At 42.8% G+C, this 21,022-nt stretch overlaps 1 protein-coding gene across 1 annotated transcript; it reads right to left on the bottom strand.

Annotated features, from left to right (window-relative positions):
• Window positions 1-14,925: 14,925 nt before the first annotated feature.
• elovl1a (ELOVL fatty acid elongase 1a) lies at window positions 14,926-19,251 on the bottom strand. Its single transcript, XM_080011185.1, has 8 exons — window positions 19,050-19,251; window positions 18,252-18,387; window positions 17,972-18,162; window positions 17,708-17,788; window positions 16,687-16,743; window positions 16,463-16,568; window positions 15,686-15,825; window positions 14,926-15,543 (listed from the first exon to the last, which is right to left on the bottom strand). Exons 2-8 carry the CDS (start codon window positions 18,310-18,312, stop codon window positions 15,235-15,237), a joined length of 945 nt encoding a protein of 314 aa, XP_079867311.1. The 5' UTR covers window positions 18,313-18,387; window positions 19,050-19,251; the 3' UTR covers window positions 14,926-15,234.
• Between the last annotated feature and the right edge of the window lie 1,771 nt (window positions 19,252-21,022).

Raw genomic sequence — 21,022 nt, 5'->3', positions numbered from 1 at the left:
GTTTCCAGCGGAATTTGTGCAATGTTCCTGAGCCTTAATGGTTGGCGCTGTCAATAACTGTTGACCAATATCCTTCATCCAGTGTCTCATAGTTAACTGCTAAACATGTTTCTCAGGTCAAAAATGTGACTGGTTTATAAATAGCTCTCTACCGCCGCGTGATTTTATCATACCCGCGAGGCAAGAAAATGCCAGTAAGCTTAGAAAAGCTTAGACTTTCTGACTATCCATTTTAGAATAACAAGACAATTCAATCAGGTTAGATTTGGCACTAAGTTAGACCTTGCATTTGCTCTCGCTATCTGTTTATCCACACCCTTTCAATTCAGTCCTGATGCTGTTTTGCAAAATGACGCGCGCCCCCCGGTGACGCGTCTGCGGCCACGCGACCCACTGTGATACGGTCGCGCCCCCGCGCCAGTTGGACATATGTACGGATAAATCGAAAAATCATGTCCTGATACGGAGGAAGAAAGACAGCATTTTTAAATCGAGAATTGACCCAGCTGAGGACCCAATACCTGACGAGTAAGTTACATTTTATCTTACTAGCACAAGCTAAGGTTGAAATGATTTAGGCGTCTTGTACACCTGTTCAAGGTTAGCTAGCCAGAGTGCTAGGTGGGTGAGTAGCTAACTAAGCTGGCTAGAGACCGTTTCATGGAATCCTGTTTGCCGCAACGAAAACACAACTTAGCTAACGTTACCGGTGGTAGCTACAGGGTAAGGAGATGGGATTTTTTTTTTTTTTTTTTTTTTGCTAAGCCAGCTTAGCATTGTACGCCACGTCCAGGCGAGAGCTAAAAACAGTAGTACGCAGCCTTGATTCAGCTCTGCTCTCATATTAGCCCCTAGCCTGCTTCTTACAACCTTTTTGTTTTACTTATGGTTACAGTGACAAACACGTCCCCCTTCCATGTTGCCACACAACAGCCACGCAGTCTTCCTAGATGACGATATGTTTCCAGTGTGTGTGTGTGTGCAGTCTATAAGCTGCTGAGTTGTATGTAATATGTGGCATTCCCCTGCCTGGTGTGATGTATGTAGTCTGTAGAGATATGTCTGATGATGTAAATATCACATTTCCTCACTTTTTTTTCTTCTTCTTGGTTTTACAGTACGACAGCACCTCTACAAGCTGCCACAGAACATCGTCTTGCACCTACACCAGCTAGCAGGCCAAGATCTCTCTCTCTCTCGACTTGATTATTGGTTCTAGAGTTGCTCTTCTCACCAATCACCTAAAACCATTTTCTGACGTTTTTGTATGTGGTTTGTGTGACGTTTTCAATAAATCTTTCAAAACTAGATGCATTTATTACATGTCTTGCATTGCCCCCCTCCCACTCCCACTAGCCTACAGCCTCATTCCTTTGAGAGTCTGACAGAGAGAGAGGGCCCAGCCTGCTGCAGATCGACACCTCTAATGACACCTCATCGTCATGAATTTGAGGTCATTAGCTCACGGCTCATTTCACACCTTGGGTCAACCGAAATAAAGTTGTGAGCAGTTGTGACAAAACCTTGATTTGACCTATTTAGAAATCAGATTTGATCAACTGTTTTGACTTCAGTGTATACCTCAACGGCGCTCCGCCACCCCACGAGGTTACATCTCTCCGCGGCGTTCCATCTCACCATCGCCAACGCGGCTCCGTCTGTCCGTCTCTCCGTCGCCCCACCTTCCCGCGCCTCCGTCTCTCCATCGATGCGCGGGCTTCCGTATCGCAACGGCGCGCCGCCGCTCCACGGGCTTACATCTCTCCGCGGCGTTCATACCCAAGACCTTGATGAACAACTTTTGTGTTGACGAAACGGTTCGTCAATACATTCTGGTGTGTTCTGTGACAACATTTCTGGCGGCAACACAAACACATACTCTGTATATTTGGTGTGTTTAAGATCTATCTAAAAGCTGCATAATGAAACTGAACAAAATATTGATGGCATATCAATGTAGCTGTGATTTTCCTTCATATAGATGTACCGTATCAACCACTAAGAAGTAAGAGTGTGTTAAGCTGATTATATTTAGATAAATATCAGACCACACCAAAATCACAACGCTTCTCTGAATTCAGCAGGGACTCCAGAGGGTTAAGGGAGTGCTATGCCAGGTGGTTGCTTTTCCACGTGCTGCACCAGTGGATGGATCACAGGACACTGCGAGGGGGTTACGCGTTACACTTCCACCAGCTCCCACCGCCCTTCCAGGATGAGGTGTGGACGGTAATGTCACCAGCGAAAGCTACGGCTCTGAACACAGAGCACAGCAGCTACCCCTCAGCAAGGGAGCTGCAATAGTGGTGCTCACGAAATTTCAGAAGAGAGAGAGTTGTATTCAAACTATTTTCTGGTTCAGAACGAGAGGCCTCAGGGGAGGTGCGGCCTCGACCCGCTGAAACAGCCTGACTTTCAGAGAGGGTGGATTCAAGGCACGTTAGAAGAACTTGAATGCGTAATCTCAGTGGTATTTTCAGCAAAATAGTATAAAAAACATGTCTTGGGGACCTGAGAGACCATATTTTTTACTTGGTGAAAAGGGGCATAATAGGTCCGCTTCAAACATCATTATTATTATTGTCTATGTGTCATAGTAAGATAAGTTAACAATACCATTATTGTTTGTGTGCGTTGTAGACCTTCCCAAGCACTAGGGTTGGGCCGGTGCAAAAGTTTTCAAACGGGTTTGACATGAAGCCAAGTATACCGGTCGTATACTGACCACTAGGTGCCGCACTTGAATCAGCAGCCGCTCCCAACTGCAGCACAATGAGGGCAGCTGAGTGACAGATCGTGTTTTAGTTTCTCACAACATCAATTCTACTTCATTTTTATTCTTCTAAACGTCAAAAAAAAAAAAAAAAAAATACAATGAGACTTCGGCTCCGTGCAACTTGAGAAACTGGAGAAAAAAACAAAACGAAACAAAACTCCACTCCAATTCTGAGTTAGGTTTAAGTTTCTTTTTCCAAGCAGCACTCCTGCCGTTTTCATTGTCAACCAAAGATGAATAATTGAATGGACCTAGCTAAGTGGAATAGTAAGTGGTTACTCTTTGATTGGAGAGTTATTCATCATTTGATTTCTGAACATGGAAAATGTCTTCTTTCCAAAAACAAACTCGGATGAGGACTTTGGAAAAGCACGTTCTGCATCTCAACTGAGAAGAGTCACACCTGCGGACACATCCTTGCCCTGCTGCAAAAGCTGAGGGAGCATTTCACTGTGCAAGGTGGACATACAGTTTTCCACCCTAGAGACAGTCTGGTCTGATCTGTCCCAGTGATATCAGGTAAAGTAATAATTAAAAGCAATGAACGTCACTTTGAATCAGAATTGTATTACGTTGTATTATTCTCATTAGATGTCTACATTTCTTAGAGTGTCAACGTCAGAGCCTTCCATGAAAAGGCGACCGCATTGGATCCTCAGTTTAGGCATAAACTGGAGGATGATGACACGGGTCAAGGACAAAGTACTGGCAGCAGCACATCCTAAAAAAACCCCAGTAGGTATTCCTTAAGAATGTGAATTAAATCTTGACTTTAAATGACCAAGTGCTTAGCTCCTGCATCATGTTCTGTGTTACTCTTTAGTCTGGTCTAATTGCTTTTTACACTTGCAGCTGACAGAGCATGGTGATGGTGAGAAGAACATGAGGACAGTCCAACCAGACGAAGAGAAGAGCCAGAATAACACCGAGTGGGTACAACACGATTAAAATACCTGAAATTATACTTGATATGATTGTCTTAAGAACTGTATGCATTTTTTTTGTTGTTTTTTTAATCTCAGACATACTTTATAAATGGCAAAGTTTGAAGTATATCGTGTTTTTTTTCCTTTTAGCTTCAAACATGCAAGAAGGCCAAGAAGACCCCTTTTTGGAGGAGCTTTTTGCAAAAGATGATGACCTGAAGAGGAGCCTAATCCAGAGCACCATGTCCATCCAGGAAAAGACTTGGAGAACTGGAGATGTATAGGGACATGCCACCTATAAGGACCTCTGAAGACCCTGCTCTCTAGTGATGGAACAGGAGAGACAGGTATCCTTTGCTGTCAGAGCTAGCCCTCTCATACCTGTGTGCACGGGCCTCTTCTACCCCCAGTGAGAGGGTTTTCTCTACTGCTGGAGACACAATCAGCCCAGAGAGATCACACATCCTCCCGGAGAAGGCTGACATGCAGATTTTTCTTCAGAAGAATTGTTTCCACAATTGACAGTTTACTGATTATAGCCTAAATGTGCCAAGAGTAAAAGGTAGGAAATTTTTTTTTTGACAGAGATTCAATAACAAACGGATTCAACAAGCAGAATCTTTAAAATTTAAACTCTACCCAACCCTAAATATGTTACAGTTAACACCGGCTCAGTTACTATCATATTCAGCTACATGACCAGATTATCAGAAGATTCTAGGATTTTGACTGGAGGTAGTAGTGACATAACCAATGAATGACACTTGAGACCAGGAAAGTTTAACTTGGTACCATATGTTGTAAAAATCAACAGTATTAATGGACATGAAAATAATAAATGCAATGTCAAAATAAAACCCTTACAAAAATAAAGTAATCTATTCAAAACAATATGTGACTCCTTTTTAGTGAACTCAACCTTTTAAGTATCCTCATGATTTATATTTCTTATTTCTATTTGCGGAGTAGAATACCTGTTCGGTGTACCCGTCTACTGCTGTTCTACTGAACCCTCACATCATTGCACTCAAGTTAGGGCTGCGCGATATTGGAGAAAACTGACATTGCAATATTTCTCTTTCTGTGAGATGAAAAAATACAGGAATTTCCCCCAGATGACTTGAATACATCTATTTGGAATGAATTACTCACTCTAGAATGATTGAGGTGATTTTGTAGGGGAGTGCATCTGCATAGAAAATATAAATGTCCTTATTCTTGGCACATTTAGGCTATAATCAATAAACTGTCAACTGTGGCAGACCAGGTAGCACAGTGGAAACGGGCCGCTTCTGGCTGAGTGTGGCTTACTTGGCTGAGCAGCAGCGTCGGTGGACTTAATGTGGGCTTAGTCCGGGCCACACTTGGCAGTATCACTTGCGGCTGGGGTGCGGGGAGGTGAGCTCGGCCCGACTCTGCGGTGACCGATGTTGCCAGACTGCGTTATTTGTTGATCAAGCCGATTTTAATTTCTGAAAGATATATCTGGAGGTGTGAACGTTGTGGTTATGTGTTTTAAAATAAATCTGACAATATACTGGTACCCTATCTATTAGGTTAGATTGTTGTATTTGCCCCTATTGGAATCGGACATTAAACATTGCCCGTCAAGAGACGCTGATTTAGACTTTCCCCAGGCTCGTCTGCTGTTGTTTCTGTGTTAGCCAGCATGTGTACTGTTGTCTATCAGAATATAGTTGGAATAAGAGGGCACTGCACTTTCTTTCCACAGTTTCCCCACCGATCCAGTGGACTGAAGCTACTTTGTATTCTCAGAATGTATTTTGAACTTCATCTAGAAATTCTGACTATTATTCTGACTGTACTTAATTGTGTATGTGGTTAAAATACAATAGTAAAAAGGGTGTTGATTCATAACTATTCAACATACTGTCTGTTGCAATATATTGTCAACAGTAAGGATGGCGTTCATGTTTTTATTATTATAAATAAGTATATATACATATACACAGACACACACTTTTTTCTTTCCATGGCATCAATCTGGCAATCTAACAGAACTGTAAATCTCAGTATCTATAAACATGCAAATGTGATCTTACAGACAAAGCCAGGCTTGACGTCAGCAGCTAATGGCTGTCGTCCAGTCAGATCTGCAGACAGCCGAGGAGGGGGATGACCGCTCAGCTTACAAGAAGGGAAAAGGAAGGTATAACTACCATTATTAGATATGATTTATTTTGAGAACAGGAAGTATCTCAGAGGATTTCCTAAATGTTTTCCAACTGATAGACAGAATTACAATACCTTCTTGAGTTTAAATGAGTGTGTTTTTTTCTGTACAGATAACATAAATAACACAATACTGTATTGTCTTTCAGATTGCATCTCTTGGAGTATGTGGAGGAATGACAATAAAAGACGCTCTGTGTAGAGTCCTTGCTAAACTCATGACTAGTGACCTGGCCATGAGGATAAACTGGAAAGGGGCAAATGGGAAACAGGCGTTTCAACCCATTTCCCTAAAAGGCATAATCCTCAGTAAGTTTGCTTTATAGGCTACTGCATGGGGAAAAAGGGATTAAATGTGCTTTAATGAGTAAAGCAGTTGCTCTTTGGGCCGAGACAATCTTTCAGGGAGCGGCTTTGACATGTCATACTGTTAAGTAACTAGTCCCTCGGTATGACAAAGGGAGACGAACTATAAAATCAACACCTAAAACAAAAGCACAAACAATTGTAAACTCATAAGGGTTACCAATAATTTACAATAAGTTCTTGCCATCTCTTGTTCAAAAGGTGCTGTGCTGTGCATCTCTGCTTATTACAACATTTGCCCATCTGCTACTGCGTTGCGACAACATAAGGTTAACGAGTCGGGAGCGCAACTGAAACATGCAAAAGTAAGGAACCAATTAGGGTTGCCCCCTGGAAGCAGACGAGTTGAATCATCAGTCGGAAACACATAATTTGAACGCGATTCTTCAAGTGGAACAGTCACTTGTTTTGTTTATCAGCCAGTGTGCATTACAATAACAGGAGAAAACAGATAGAAGCTATTAAAAATGCACAGGGATAACATTTCAATGAGGAATTATAAATTTAGGAGAATCTAAAATATATTTTCATACGTGTGAATCGTCATCGAACATCACCGTGCCCCGTTCCTCCAAATAAAACAACTGCTGTATTATCCCAAACACTACCTCACACTATTCACATTCACATGCCACTTTAATTCACATGCCACTTTAAATGCACATATCTGTATATACATAGCCATATTCCTTCAACCTATTCCATTTTATTTCAATTTATTTTTTATTGTATTTTATTCTATATATTTTTTATCTTATTCTATAAGTATTCCACTTACTGTATTACGTTTTAGGAGTCAGTTAGTCGGTCTATTAGAAAGGAATTTTCTACTTTTTATTTTATTTTATTTTTGTACTTTTTCCTAGGACTTATTGTGTGCTATCACCGGGTGCGTTGCATTACATTTCACTGCATATATGTATGGAAGTATGTATATGTATGTGACAAATAAAAATCTTGAATCTTGAATCTTGAATCTTAAAAGTGTGTTCTTAGTTGGGGGGCACGGAGGAACATAGGGATGGGTGCCATCAAGATTTTAAATTGTACTACTACCTACTTATCGGTTCTTCTTTATCTTCAAAAGACAAAAACTAAAACAAACCAAGAGCAGAATTGGCACTGCTTTGTTTTCCGCGCATTACGCATGGAGAGGGGGCAATTTGGCTGCATTCTGCACCCTCGCCTCCTCGTGAGCGTGAGAGCCAGGCGGATGGAGCCGGCCACGCCAGAGAGAGGAGAGAAGGCTTTGGCAGCCTTACGATGAATTCGTCTACTGACTCCATCGATCGGCCATTTTAATGGCGGGCGAGTTATTTTAACCCCCCAGGGAAAATCTGAGCATTGAAACGGTGTAGGTGCAGTTTACCGTGTTCTGAAACTGGAACGGAGAGGGAGAGAGGCTCGCCCCCTCCGCTCAGAGCTGTCGAGTAACCGCTGGTGATCGGATCCCACTTCCACCCCCGTGCCATCCCGTGCAGAGACTTTAAAACGGGCAGGTGTTCAAAATAAAAAATAAAAAAAAATAAAGGCACATGGACCCCCAGCTCCGGTTCTTGGCATTTTGCGCTCCAGGCAAACAGAGCAGCTGCCCAGACAATTCGCTAACTCGAAAAAAAAAAAAAAACAATAAAAGAAAACGTGCCTGACAAAAAGGGAACCATGGGGCAGTAGTGCGCTCTGTATGTGCTTTTGTTTTAGATCCACTTATTTTTTGTTTGTTTCCTACATGCATGAAACAACGTTTTTATACGCAACTGAGTTAAAAAACCCCTCTCCACGTTACTTTCCGTTGCTAGGGGATATAATTTAGTAAAAACTGGATGTTTTTGTGTAAATACTTCCCTTGAAAATAGTAAATCCTGCACTTCTCAAACGGGGAGAACGCATTTGCCACGTTAAATTAGGTTCTATGCGCCACCCCCTCCCTTCATAAATCGTATATTGGCGATTGCTGCCCCCCAGCGATCGCCGATTGGAATTGTGCACGATCGCCCACGCCTAGAGGGATGATGTCTCTTCTGAAAATAGTGAAAATGACTTATTTCTTGATCTTATTGCAAGTTTGAAACGGGTTGTATTGCCTAAATAAACAGAAAATACATTTTCTTTATTTCTCCAGTACCGTTAACAGGAGCTTATCAATACTACAGCCTTTAATCATTTACCCCGTAGTAATCGATGTAATCCGTCCCGCCGCCGAATAGTTGAATATTCGCATTGAACAACCGAATCCCATTCAACTGATAAAATTCAGAGTCGGGTACAGCCCTGGAATCGATAAGCAGAATGGAAATGCACGCGTCTCATCGAATCCGCGGTTCATGGAAATTAACCCTAACCCTAACCCAGTTCCAACTTGGAACCGGCGCTGTGATACCCACCCAACCCTACCAAGAACACTTAAATCCGAGTAAACGATGTCATATCAAGACACGGAAAATGAGAACCGTGCGAGGTTTCCTTTTGAATCGGGCAGCAAAAAAAAAAAGGCTGGAGCGTGACATATTTGCGTTCGTTTGCTTTACTTGACGCCGAAAAGTCCTGGGATGTGACGTCTGCGGATGCGCGCCTCGCCGTGACGACGCTGAAACGCTACGTCGTGCAGCTCTGATTGGAGTTTACGCGGGGAGTAGACAGGTGTGGATTAGCCCAATCATTCGCCCTTTACAGGAACAATTCATAGCCCTTTACCCACCATACGCGTTGTGGCACATCATCAGTCGCGACCCCTTCCTACATTTACCAGCATCGAGCCAAAGTGAAATAGTTGAGGGGATTCGCCCTTTTATCGAGTGCGAATGATCACAATTCGCCACAGCAGGCGGCGCCAGGGTTCGATCGCCTCTGAATAGAGCGCGACTCGCCAATTAATGACGCATTTACTTGAGGAAATACATTTGGAAGTCCAAACTTGGGCGCAGATATCAAAGTCGACACGACTCCTTTGTTGTATCATCGTAGTTTAGAAGACGTCTCTCACGGTCCTTTCCGCGAACTTCCTTTACTTTAGATCAGCGACAGGTGCCTCGGGCGATAAGGTCGGGCGGGACAACCTCCCCATTGGCTAGCCAATTTGCGTTGAGAAAGATGATTGGTTAATCCCCCTGCTTGTTAGTAACGCTTGACAACCTGGACCACAACCACATTCAGCTTTGTTTCTTTTAACTTTCCGTTGTTGAAAATATCCAAGTCTCCAAAATATGAACCGAGGCGTTTTTCTAAATCGCGGTTGGCCAGTTATTAAATAAAGCCAGTGCTATTTTTAACAGATGCATTATAATCAGCCCTGCGTGATAGTTTCCACAATGGGAATTATCAGTCATGAGTTCTAGACAAAGACAAACTGCATGAGAGGAAATAACACGGTTCCAACTTCCAGGAGGGCAAGGCAGGTGAGTGCGCCCAGAGAAATGTGCGTAAGAATCGCCATAATCGGGGTTAGTAGAAGTTTTTCAATGGGGGATGGCGACGATCTCGGAGTCTGGGCGATAGGAGAAAGTTGACCGGATTTCAACGTTATGCCAATTAGCAAATACAACGTGTATTGAGAGATGCAGACATCTCTACAAAGTTGGGACTCTTACCCGAACCGATTTTCATGAAATTTAAGTTTGTTTTAAACGTGAGAAATTGAACATGATACTTGTAACTTACTGGAATTAAATTCAGTTACTGGGGGAGGATCTTCTCACATTTTTGATTCACTACCATGTTTAGAGGGTTTGTGTGCCTCATAACGAAGTTAAATTTTAAAAGATTGAGTGTTTCATATTTAAGACTTTGATTTAAACATTGGACATCTTGACTGTTGTTTTCATTTAAGACCATGGGCGAAAGTCCCTTGCTTTAAGTGTTTTAAAAAATGAATGGAAAGCAAAGTAATATTTTTCTCCCTTTATTTTGTTTTGTTGCGCTGATCCCAAAAATAATTCGAACTGTGACTCAAAACCATAATCCGAACCGTGTGTTTTGTGATCCGTTGCACCCCTAGTTCATATATAATTGATTGTAAGGTGAATGAATACTAATCAAGGCTGCAATGGTTTTGCAGTTTTTATAGTTTATTTATATATATATATATATATATATATATATATATATATATATATATATATATATATATATAATTTTTTTTTTTAAATCATTAGTTAAAGAGTGGAATGAGGAAATGTAAAAAAATCTTAGGGAGAGAAAATAGTGCAGGGGCAGCGGGAAGACACTTGATTTTGGGGTAATGTTTCATATATTCATGTATTTTATAAATATAAAAATAACCGCAACCAGAAAAATGCACTTTCTGACGAAAACAAAAACGACGCCCCTGGTGCGTTGTCGATGATAAGACAGAACAAACCCTTAACAGCTGTAAAAGAAAAAGAAAAGAAAAAATCTGATACAGAATATAAAATGTAAGCCCTATGCACCAGATAAAGATGAATTATGCAAGTTGAGTGGGTATAAATATTATTTAGATATTTCTACACTTGATCAAAATTTGCACGACAGTTTGGACATGACTATGGCTGTCTTACAAGTCAGCAGTTTTAAATCAATGATTTGTTGATTGTCAGATCGGTCAGAGATGTGGACCCATCACGGCTCACTTTGGATTGGAGAACGACGTCCACAGCATCCTGAAGCTGGACACGCCAATCACCAATGTGCCCGTTGCACGGTGGCAGAGAGAGGCCAGCACCTCCACCGACGTTGTAAGCGGACTGTCACCTGGAAGGTCTCCCAACGTGTCAAGTTCATTCAAGACACCCTGCAAAACCCCAGGTCACAACTCACTTGATTGCATGTAATCATTTGATAGATGCTCAATGCTTTTTAAATAATTTAAATTATTTATTGAGCGTGGCTGAAATATCTGATTGGAAAAACTTCTAAAACCAGGGAAAATTGGGTTCCCAGGGAAAATTAAAAAAAGCACTCCATCCAAAGTTGGTGGCGATCGCTTCATACAAACAAGAAATGGCAAGCAGATGGATGTGGCCAGCTTCCTGCTCTCCAAGGAGAATGAGCCGCAGGACCCCAACAGCACGGCTGTGTCTTGGACCAAGGAGGTTAAGCTTCCTGGCAATCGGCACCACTGACAGCAAAGTTCAGTTTAGGGGATCCCTATTCAATGGAAAATATTTTTTTTAAAATAAGAAACAGACTATAAGCGAATGTCTCTGTTTTTCCCTTGAAAGTTGTGGGATGTAGAGAACCAAAAGCGACTGCGTAGCATGGCTGGCCACTACCTGGCAAGCAGCGGCAACGACAGCCTGGTGTACGTGTGGCCAGGCGTACAAGGCAGCGGCAGCAACGAGAGCCAAGCACTCCACTGCTGGAGTGAACACCAGGCGGCGGTCAAGGTACGTGCCTTAATTATTTTTTACATTTTGTATTTTGTATTTTACTGTTATTTGTCAACCCTGGCTGAGAATTGGTACATTACATTGAAACCTCAAACCAGATTCTTTCAAATTTGTGCCATACCATGACAGTTATTGAAGAAAGTGTATTTGTTTCATATCGTTTTAGGCTCTGGCCTGGTGACCCGTGGCAGTCGGCTATCCTGGCGTCGGGAGGGGGGATCCAGCGACAGGCACATCCGCGTCTGGAACGTGAACAGCGGCTCCTGCGTCAGCTCGTTGGACACTCAGTCCCAGGTGAGGCTCGGCACCAACACCACAGTCACGAGGAAAGGAAAAAAACCTTGGAAAGTTACAGATTTAGAATTATTATTATTATTATTATTATTATTATTATTATTATTATTTTGTTTTTTTTGCACTGCTTGCATTTCCTCCCTCGAGATCAGTCCACTAAACAATCAAGAGGATGAGGGCAAGACAGCAATTTCCCTAAAACATGACGAGTTCTATGTTGCTTGGATTGTGTGTGTCAGACGTGTTCACACCACCTGGAAATACTCCAGTTTGGTTTTGGAAGAGGGACAGAGCCTGGTAGAGGATGCAAGACATGACGCTGCAGAGTTTTAGCACACCCAAGATGGTGGACGAGGCTGCTGACTTATCTTTTTTGGTGTTGATACACTGATATTATACCTAAATATGTATTTGGTTGTAATATCAATGAACGATTGGAAAGGAATATAAAAGAAAGGAGTACGAAGCACCTGCGGTCTGTGCACGAAGATCCGCACCAAGGTAAATAACTGGCGCATGATAGAGCTGCATCAACACACGGCTGGCTAAAGTCCGGCTAATGTCCGGTCCAAATAATTCGGGCATTTGCGTTCACACATACAGCTCCTCCGGTAATGTCCGGATAATTTCAGGGTTGCAGTGTATGTGTGAAAGCAGCTGATGACTCGTCATGTCGATGTGCTGCGTTGACTACATCTGGGAACTGGAAACTTCCTACTTCCGCCTAGGAAAATGAATGGCCCTCCATCCCATAATTCTCAGATGGAAACTGAGGATTGTGTTCCCCATTTTTTTTTTCTCTGACGTCACTTAAATGTAAATCACCAATGCGGCGTTCATAGTGAATGTCATGGAAGTATATTATGACTGGTAGGAAGTTGGGAAGGTTCCCAGTTGTCTTGAATGCAGCATTAGCCTGCAGCCGCCAAGTACAATGGCTTATTTAACGAGAGCTGAGAAGTGAACTCTGACAAGTTATTTCAACTCTTGCTCAGTGGGTGGAGGAAATTGGTGAATCAGAATTTATTTTGACAAAGGTGGAAGCTTAGATGTAGACTCTTGGCCAAGAATCCGAGCTGACAAATACAGATATTGACGAAGTTGTATGGCACAAGAGGTAGCCATACGACTCAGAGGGATCTCTGACGGGAGACAATCAGCAGCTGGAAGTTCCTCTGGACATAATGAATTCCTACATTCAGCAGGGTTTGCCAGCTGCCCAAATTGTGTAGCGAGTGTGTTGCCACTCTGAACGCATTGAAAAATTAGAGCTGAACGAATGCATCTGGGAGTTATTAGTGGGAGAGCCAAAACAAGTTGATTGAGTTTGTGCTTGTCAGGAAAAGCAGAAATGAATGGAGAAATATATACAGAAATAAATAAATATAAAAATGTTTGAATATAACAAAATATATATGAAATGGATAAAGAAATATATTTGGAAATGTGAAAATAAATATAGAAATGAATAAAATAAATGTGGGAAAAAATAAAGCAGTAATAAATGCTGATTCACACAGATTTATATTTCTAGATATATCTATCTGTCTCTCTACATATTTTCCAAATTTTTATTCCTCTTTATATTTCCACATTTATTTATCATTGTGGCACTTTGAGGATTCCATAACTTTCTTGTAATTTTAGAAATCATTGAGGGGGGAAAAAAAAAAAAGATGCAGTTTTCCATTCTTTGGGGTGAAACGCCACCGTTCAGTTTAACAACCATTATGAGCTTGATTACACTGTGGAAGCTGTCATGGATATTTATGGGAAATATCACAGAAATATTTTGAAGCTGTTAAAATCTGAGAGCTAGGCATTATTGCTGGCACACATTAAGCTTTCTAACTTCCTTTTCTTTCAGATTTCGTCCTTGGTGTTCTCGCCCAACTACAAGGAGCTGGTGTCGGGACACGGCAACGGCCACAACAGCATCGTCATCTGGAAATACCCGTCGCTGACCAGAGTGGCCGAGCTGATGGGTCAGTTTCCGGTCGACGTCCATCCCCAGCACGGGTGTCGGGGTGAAAGTTGAAATCTCACGTGGTTGAAATCTCCCCTTCTCTCTTCCAGGCAACGGGGAAAGGGTGCTGGACATCGCTCTGAGCCCAAACGCCACTACCATCGCCACCATCGCCGGGGACCAGACCGTTGAGCTGCGGAAGAGTTTCGACCTGGATCCTCTGAAGAAGAGCAGGATGGTCCGATCGGCCAGCAACGGCATCCACCAATCCATCAGATGATGGCCCTAATGTTGTGTACCAATGTTGTCATCTGACCTTAAAAAAAAAGTCAGTGTCGATATAGTACAAATGGTTGGTGCTACCTTATATATTTATTTTTAATTACTTTCCTATTACAAATGTATACATTGAATTGCTTGAGAATAAATGGTTTGATCCCAATTGAAACTAAGATGCTGTTAGTTTACATATTATTCACTGGTGTTGCCGAATAACTGTTTCCCAAGCTACTTTAGAGCTAGAGAAATATTTCTCGATATACTTTATGATATATTTCTCCATTTATTAATACCACATTGTCCTCAAGTATATGCGTAAAGGGTTTTTTTGGGGGGGGGGTGGGTGGTAATTTATAGCTAATTTCTGCAGTTTATGCGTAAGGTCAGATGACAGGATAATTTTTACTCTATTGAAATTGAATTTTGCAGTGTGCACAATATAAATACTTCTATAATGGTGAAACAACCATTGAGGTGTTTCATTCCGTGTATTTAGCTTCAGGTAGGGTCTTTCAAAAACCCATTTCAAAGTGTAATGGTTAATGTAGATGTTGATGCCGCTTGAAATCTAAGCACCTTTTGGCCGCCCAGAAAATCTGGAACTTCCACGGCGCATACCATAACTTTTTAAATGACAAAATATTATCTAAAAACTGTTTATTTCAAAACTTAAATTACAAAAAAACGTTGGACATTTACAACATTCTCTTTTGGCATGAACAGTGTAGCAGTTATTTACAAGTGATGAGTCTCTTCAGAGGAATTTGTGCAATGCTCCCGAGCAAAGGTTTAGGGTCGGCACCGTCAAGTTTGAGGAATACTATCAGTGACCATTCATCAGACTTCTTTTCATCCAGTGTCTCACAGTTAACAGCTTCATCAACCGACAATCAAACAACACCACGTGGCTTTGAAGTAGAGATTAATTGCAAAATCCGTCATGCCATTTGTCTCTGCACCAGTATAAACTTCAAGGGACTAAAACAGCCGGAGTGTGGCATTTCTGGAATCTATGACATTCGCGGAGGTTCCGATGGAGTCATTTTTGCCTCCTCCAGTCGCCAGAGGCTAGATCTCCTTCACTTTGCCCAGGATCACTCTGCCGTTAGTGTGGGAGTGGGCCGTCACGTTTTCCAGCTCCTTCACGCCGGCCATGGGGGTGGGTTTGTCGCCGGCGACGCCGTTTGCCTTCGAATTGTCCGGAAAGACGGGAAGCCGTTTGCCCTTGATGTAGGCCTGCACCCAGAAGTGAGAGAAGAGGAGGAAGAAGAAGGTTCCGTATATCCAGATGAGGTGGATCCAGAGGGGCACCTGGTAGTCACACTTTTCCATGAAGTAATACTGGCTGATGTGAACCGACACCAGGACAAACTGGGTCTAGAAGGCAAATAGGAGACGAGGTGGATTAATACAAGGCAGGAGAAGTACTTTGAATAACACTAAAATAATAACACTTCATTAATCTCCGAAATACTACACTCCGCAAAGCGTCTGAGTGTTGTAAAAAAAATGGCCGCACCAGTTGGATGGCAGTCATGTACTTCTTCCACCACAGGTATTTCTGGAAGCGAGGGCCAGCGGCCGACAGTCCGTAGTAGAAGTACATGATGACGTGCACCACGGCATTCACCAAGGCGTGGAAGGAGCCCATGCCCCCGACTGGAAAGATGGAGGAAACATACATGACATACCAGGTCTGCAGTAGGGATGTGAGATGGACGACGCCCATGAACGATTCCTTCATATTGAACATAATCTTTTAAATAAGTCCGGAGTCACCCCGGCAAAAGAGCCTTAGGCTCAAACGGAAATTAATTACAGAGGACACAATTAAAGGCCAAGGTATTTGGCATAATTCATGTTGAATGTGAATGTTTACCCTTTGCATTCCACCAAAATCAATAATTTGACGACGATAAATAATCCCCGTGAATTCCATTCCCAACGCAGAGCCGAACCAACTCTTCTGACAATCCTTTATCATGTGTTTAACCAACTGAATCAAATGAATGAAGACTTGGAAAATTGAACAACTCTTTTTACTGCGTGACTCATCAGAACAAAATCTCAAAAAAAGTCAAACCTTTTATCATAAGTCTGCAGCCAAATATGGGTCGACTACGATTCTGATACCGTTAAATCAAGGAAACGGAATAATGACTAAAGGTTCAAATGCAAACTTAAAATGTCAGCTGATATTTGAAGGTATTTCTCAGCGACATCAAATGAGCAAAATTACAAATTTCGACTGCAGATATTCAGTGAGGCCAATGGAAATGATGTTATTTTCACTTACCGGGCGTGAGGGTGATGCCCCACCACCAGGTCCAGGGCATGAAAGAGTGGTGGAAGATATGGAGAAATGTGATCTGGCTGTGTTTCTTTCGAAGTACAAAAAACAACTGAAATTAAGAAAAAGTTGACCAAGATTAGGTGTCGTTCCAATGCATTTCGGGGGTTTGTCTATAAAGTAATCGGAGATCACAATCAAACGTATACGAGTAGAACGTGAAACCTTACAGTGTCAAGGAGCTCGATGTATTTGGAGAAGTAGAAAATCCAGGCTACTTGGATCATCTGCGGAAAGGCCAAACTAAAGTCAGGCAACACGAGTGCTAGTAAATAAATAAGAATATGAATAAAGTACAACACATGTCATTGTAAGCCATTCTAAGGAAATGTAGAATATAAGGATGAGTAAAAACATCTGAAAACAATTGTGGGTTATTAAAAAATATACAGTATATATTTATTTTGTCATAAAATAAGTACATTTTAGTTATAAAATTAAAAAATATATATTTTTTGAGCATATATGTTTTTTCTTTTTTAAGCATATACACGCATACATAAATACACACACACACACACACACTTATATGCATACATATATATGTATAAATATATATACACAAACGCATGGCTTTCTTCCCGCAAGTCATAAGAACTGTCAGTGCTGACCTCACCAGGGGTCCTCACTGAGCCACACACATAGGCTCCACTACCTTACTGTACTGTATGTAGCATACTGTACCGCATACTGTGTCACTGTTCTGGGTTGTTCGGTGTTACCGTATTGCTGCACTGTACTGTTGTATACTGTGCTGTATATCTCACAAACACTACCTCACTTTATTCACATGCCACTTTAATGCACATATCTGTATATACATAATTAGCCTATCCCATATACATAAGCCTATTCCCTTTATATATTTTGTACCCCCACCCTGCATTACCTTTGAGTTCTTATTTTATTCTATATATTTTATTTTATTCTATAGCGTTCGACTTATTGCATTTCGTTTTAGGAATCAGTTAGTTAGTCAAGTAGAGCTTCTTAGCTATTGTCTTCAGTCTAGAACATATTGTGTGTAATCACCGGGTGCATTGCATTGACATTTCACTGCATATATGTATGAAAGTATGTATATGTATGTGACAAATAAACCTCTTAAACACACACACACACACACACACACACACACACACACACACACACACACACACACACACACACACACACACACACACCCCTTACCCTGAGGGCCTCTGGGCTGTTGGAAAAGTCACACAGGTCGCACCTCCACGTGTACGTCGTACCCCATCCGGACATCATGAACTAGGTAGCAAAGCATGTCAGCTGTCAGATCATCACATCATAAACTGCCTGACCCCTAAATCATAACGCCCATTTCATAAGTAGGAAAGTAAAAATCATTTAGCTGGATTGTAATGGACAAATTCGCTCCCTCTTGCACTTTGTTTACCTCCCCTCCTCAGTTAAAGAGAAACACGCTCTCACCTCATACACGATGTAGGCGTTGAGCGTCACCATGGCAAAGTTGTAGACAATCATGAGCGTGTTGAGGCGGAGGGGCTTGCGGTTGGCCATGAAGCGTGGCCCGACGTAGATGGAGAGGAAGATGTAGGCCCCCAGGATGGCGCTCATCTGCACAGGGCTCTGCATCAGCGGGTAGTCCCTCACCCGGGCGTCTAGGCGGACACACCGTGAGGGATCAGCACCCGGCCAAAACACCCGACGGGACTTTCGATTTTTAGGTAAACACATGAAAAACACTTACCGGTTCTCTTAAGAATATAACTGTGGAAGTTGAGGGCCTTAACTACCATTTCTCGCAGCATGATGACCGCCTTTTTTTTTTTTTTTTATTAATATTGGGTTGTTGTTTTTTTATAAAATACGTCGCCTGTCAATCCCTGGCAAAAAAAAAGAGAAGCACAAAAGAAGAGGTGAAAACATGTCCAGGCGCCCCGTGGCCGGCTGAGCAAACAGACGACAGCTGCTCAGTCTCAGCCGCGATCAAACACGCCGGCGAATACAGAAGAGAATACCGATTTCTATTCCCTTCGATAACGCCACAATCTGAATAGTTCACTCCACTTTCAAAACAAATCAAACCCCATGTCTTTTTTTTCGGATGCAAAAGTTTATCTCAAAGTAAAGACAGGCGTCTGTTTTCTGGGTAGTGAGAAGAAAAAAGAAATAAAACTGTACTTGCTCTCTCACCGACTGAGCAAGTCAAACAGGTGAGGCAAAGAGAGGTCTTCCCTCTGAGCTCACCAGACAGGAAGCGGCACACGCACGCGCACACACACACACACACACACACACCCACATCCACACCCACACCCCTTTACCCTGGCGTTGGGGAAAAAGTTTCCTTCTCATCTTCACTTTTTGGGGGGGACACAAGCCCGTCAAAGCAAACTGATCCTGCCTACCTAGCAACAAAATATTACAAATAATTCATGGAGGGATCACATTTTTTTTTTTCCAACGAGCGGTACACATGTTGGTAAAATCCACCCCATAAAAACTGCTCCACAATGTTCTCTTTCATTCACCTCCGGTGACTCACCTGCTCAGTATCAGTCCTCAGCCCTGACTCCCAAACCCTGAGCACGGACGCGAGAAGAAAAACTTTTCAAGTGACTAAATGATGGAATATTTCCCATTCGACGACCGCGACAGTGCAAGGTTTTGTGAAGGAAAGCAGATGAAGCAAGAGAGAGAAAGAGAGAGAGAGAGAGAGAGAGAGATGAGTCAAACAAGTTGGCAGCTTGTGAGAAGTGTGGGACTGGGCTCATTCAGCTCAATAAAAACCCTTGATAAACTACTACGGCAACGCCTTGATATTTTAAAGGCGCTGACACTTTCCACGCCCCGTTTTAAGTCCAGACTCCGCCTCCTTATTCCCCTCGCTTCACCCACCCACTTGTGATTGGTCCGTTTCCATCAATGGAAGGACGGGGTCTGACGGCTGGAGGCACCGGGCCGACAAACCTGTAGGCGAGGGGGAGAATGACCCTTTTGTTATGCAATGGAATCCACCGAAAAAGGCTTCAGTGAAACTAAAAATATATATATCACACACACACACACACACACACACACACACGCACACGCACACACTTCAGTTTGAAAAGACGGTGTGTGCAGCACGTTATTGCCCCACTTAGATGACACGTTTCCTTTGACAGAGATATTATTTCTCTGCTCCCAATTGCCAACGGAACAATTTGGGTGAAAGTTGAAGCGTGAGGCAGTTACAAGGAATTTGTCAGAGCGAGGAACGGCTACGGTGTCTCAGGTTCGGGCTCCCCCGCCCGGCCGTGCCCGGGCCCGGGCCGGCCCCCCACCGCCGCCGCCCTGCCAAGCCGTCCTGACAGCCCTCTGCTGAGGCTGTGGCTCTGGTTCTACCTGTTCCCCGGGCGCCGGGAGGAGGGCGTGTGACACGGATCAGCCTTGGAATTGACTCATCAGCCTAAACCATGGAATGACAGACTCTCCGGAATGACAGGAGTCCGCGCACGAGAGCGCGGCGGAGAAAAATGCAGGGAGATCAGAAAAAAAGATTCGCCGAGCCGTTGAGAAGATCTTAAGAGATGTCACGGCACCCCCCCGCATGAAATCGTTGCGCGACTCATGCCGCACGTATGAAACAAGGGCAGAAATGCCAAATTCCACAGTAGTTCAAATTCCAGGTGAGCAGACGCCACTGTGGTCCACTAGTGCAGCGTTTCCCAAACCCTTTTTTTCCTGCGGCAGCACACTTTTCACAAAGAAATAATCGCACGGCACTACACCACCGTCCTGCTGACCACTAAAAACTTCAGAAAAATATATAAGTCTGCTGATTATTATGGCCTACCAGTGAGGCAAAACTCGCAAACGATCCGCTCGTAGTGAACATATCTTTTCAACGACTCAGGAGTCGGGGGTCACGCCGGCAAAAGAGCCAACGTTTCATTTCACAAACCCGGGAATAACCACTGAGGACGCTGACATTTTAAGTTCAGGGAAAAAGAGGCCAAGGCATTTGGCACAATTTATAGTAGAATGTGACTCATTCCCTCCACCCAAAATAAGATTATGACAGAATCAAATGGTTCTTGTCAGAATTCCATTCAGAGCTCAGAGCCGAACCCAATCCTCCCACTCTCGTTCGTGGTTCACAGTAGGTCACGCTCCTGACACCAAATGAGCGACTCTTTTTTTACAGAGTGACTCGTCACGAACCGAGGAGCCGTACCTTTCATCACTATGTGTCGTCGTAATTTTTGGAATGAAACTTGTTCTGCTGTAGCTGCTATTCTGGCTGTTCGCTGCTGCGTTAGATGAATGAACACAGCCTTGCAATTTTGATGCCGCAACACAAGAGCTCATTTCTATTCTTTATTTTATTTTCAAACACCTGTGTAGCAAAAAAAAAAAAACAATCAAAAAGAACCAACACTGTACTAGTGGTTACAAAGCGTCCAGCTGAGGGCGTGGCTTTCAATCGCAGCCTCTTTAGTAAACCAAAAGCCCGAAACACAACAGAAACTCAGA

The sequence above is a fragment of the Zeus faber genome, assembly GCF_960531495.2.
Source record: "Zeus faber genome assembly, chromosome: 12".
Taxonomy (NCBI): Eukaryota; Metazoa; Chordata; class Actinopteri; order Zeiformes; family Zeidae; genus Zeus; species Zeus faber.
The sequence above is the reverse complement of the archived record's forward strand: the minus strand, read 5'-3'. Positions and strand labels throughout refer to the sequence as shown.

Coding starts and splice junctions, on each gene's coding strand:
- elovl1a (XM_080011185.1), bottom strand. CDS start 18,312: ATGCTGCGAGAAATGGTAGTTAAGGCCCTCAACTTCCACAGTTATATT. Junction 18,163..18,251: donor TTATATTCTTAAGAGAACCG/GTAAGTGTTTTT, acceptor GTGTCCGCCTAG/ACGCCCGGGTGAGGGACTAC. Junction 15,544..15,685: donor ACATGACTGCCATCCAACTG/GTGCGGCCATTT, acceptor TTTGCCTTCTAG/ACCCAGTTTGTCCTGGTGTC.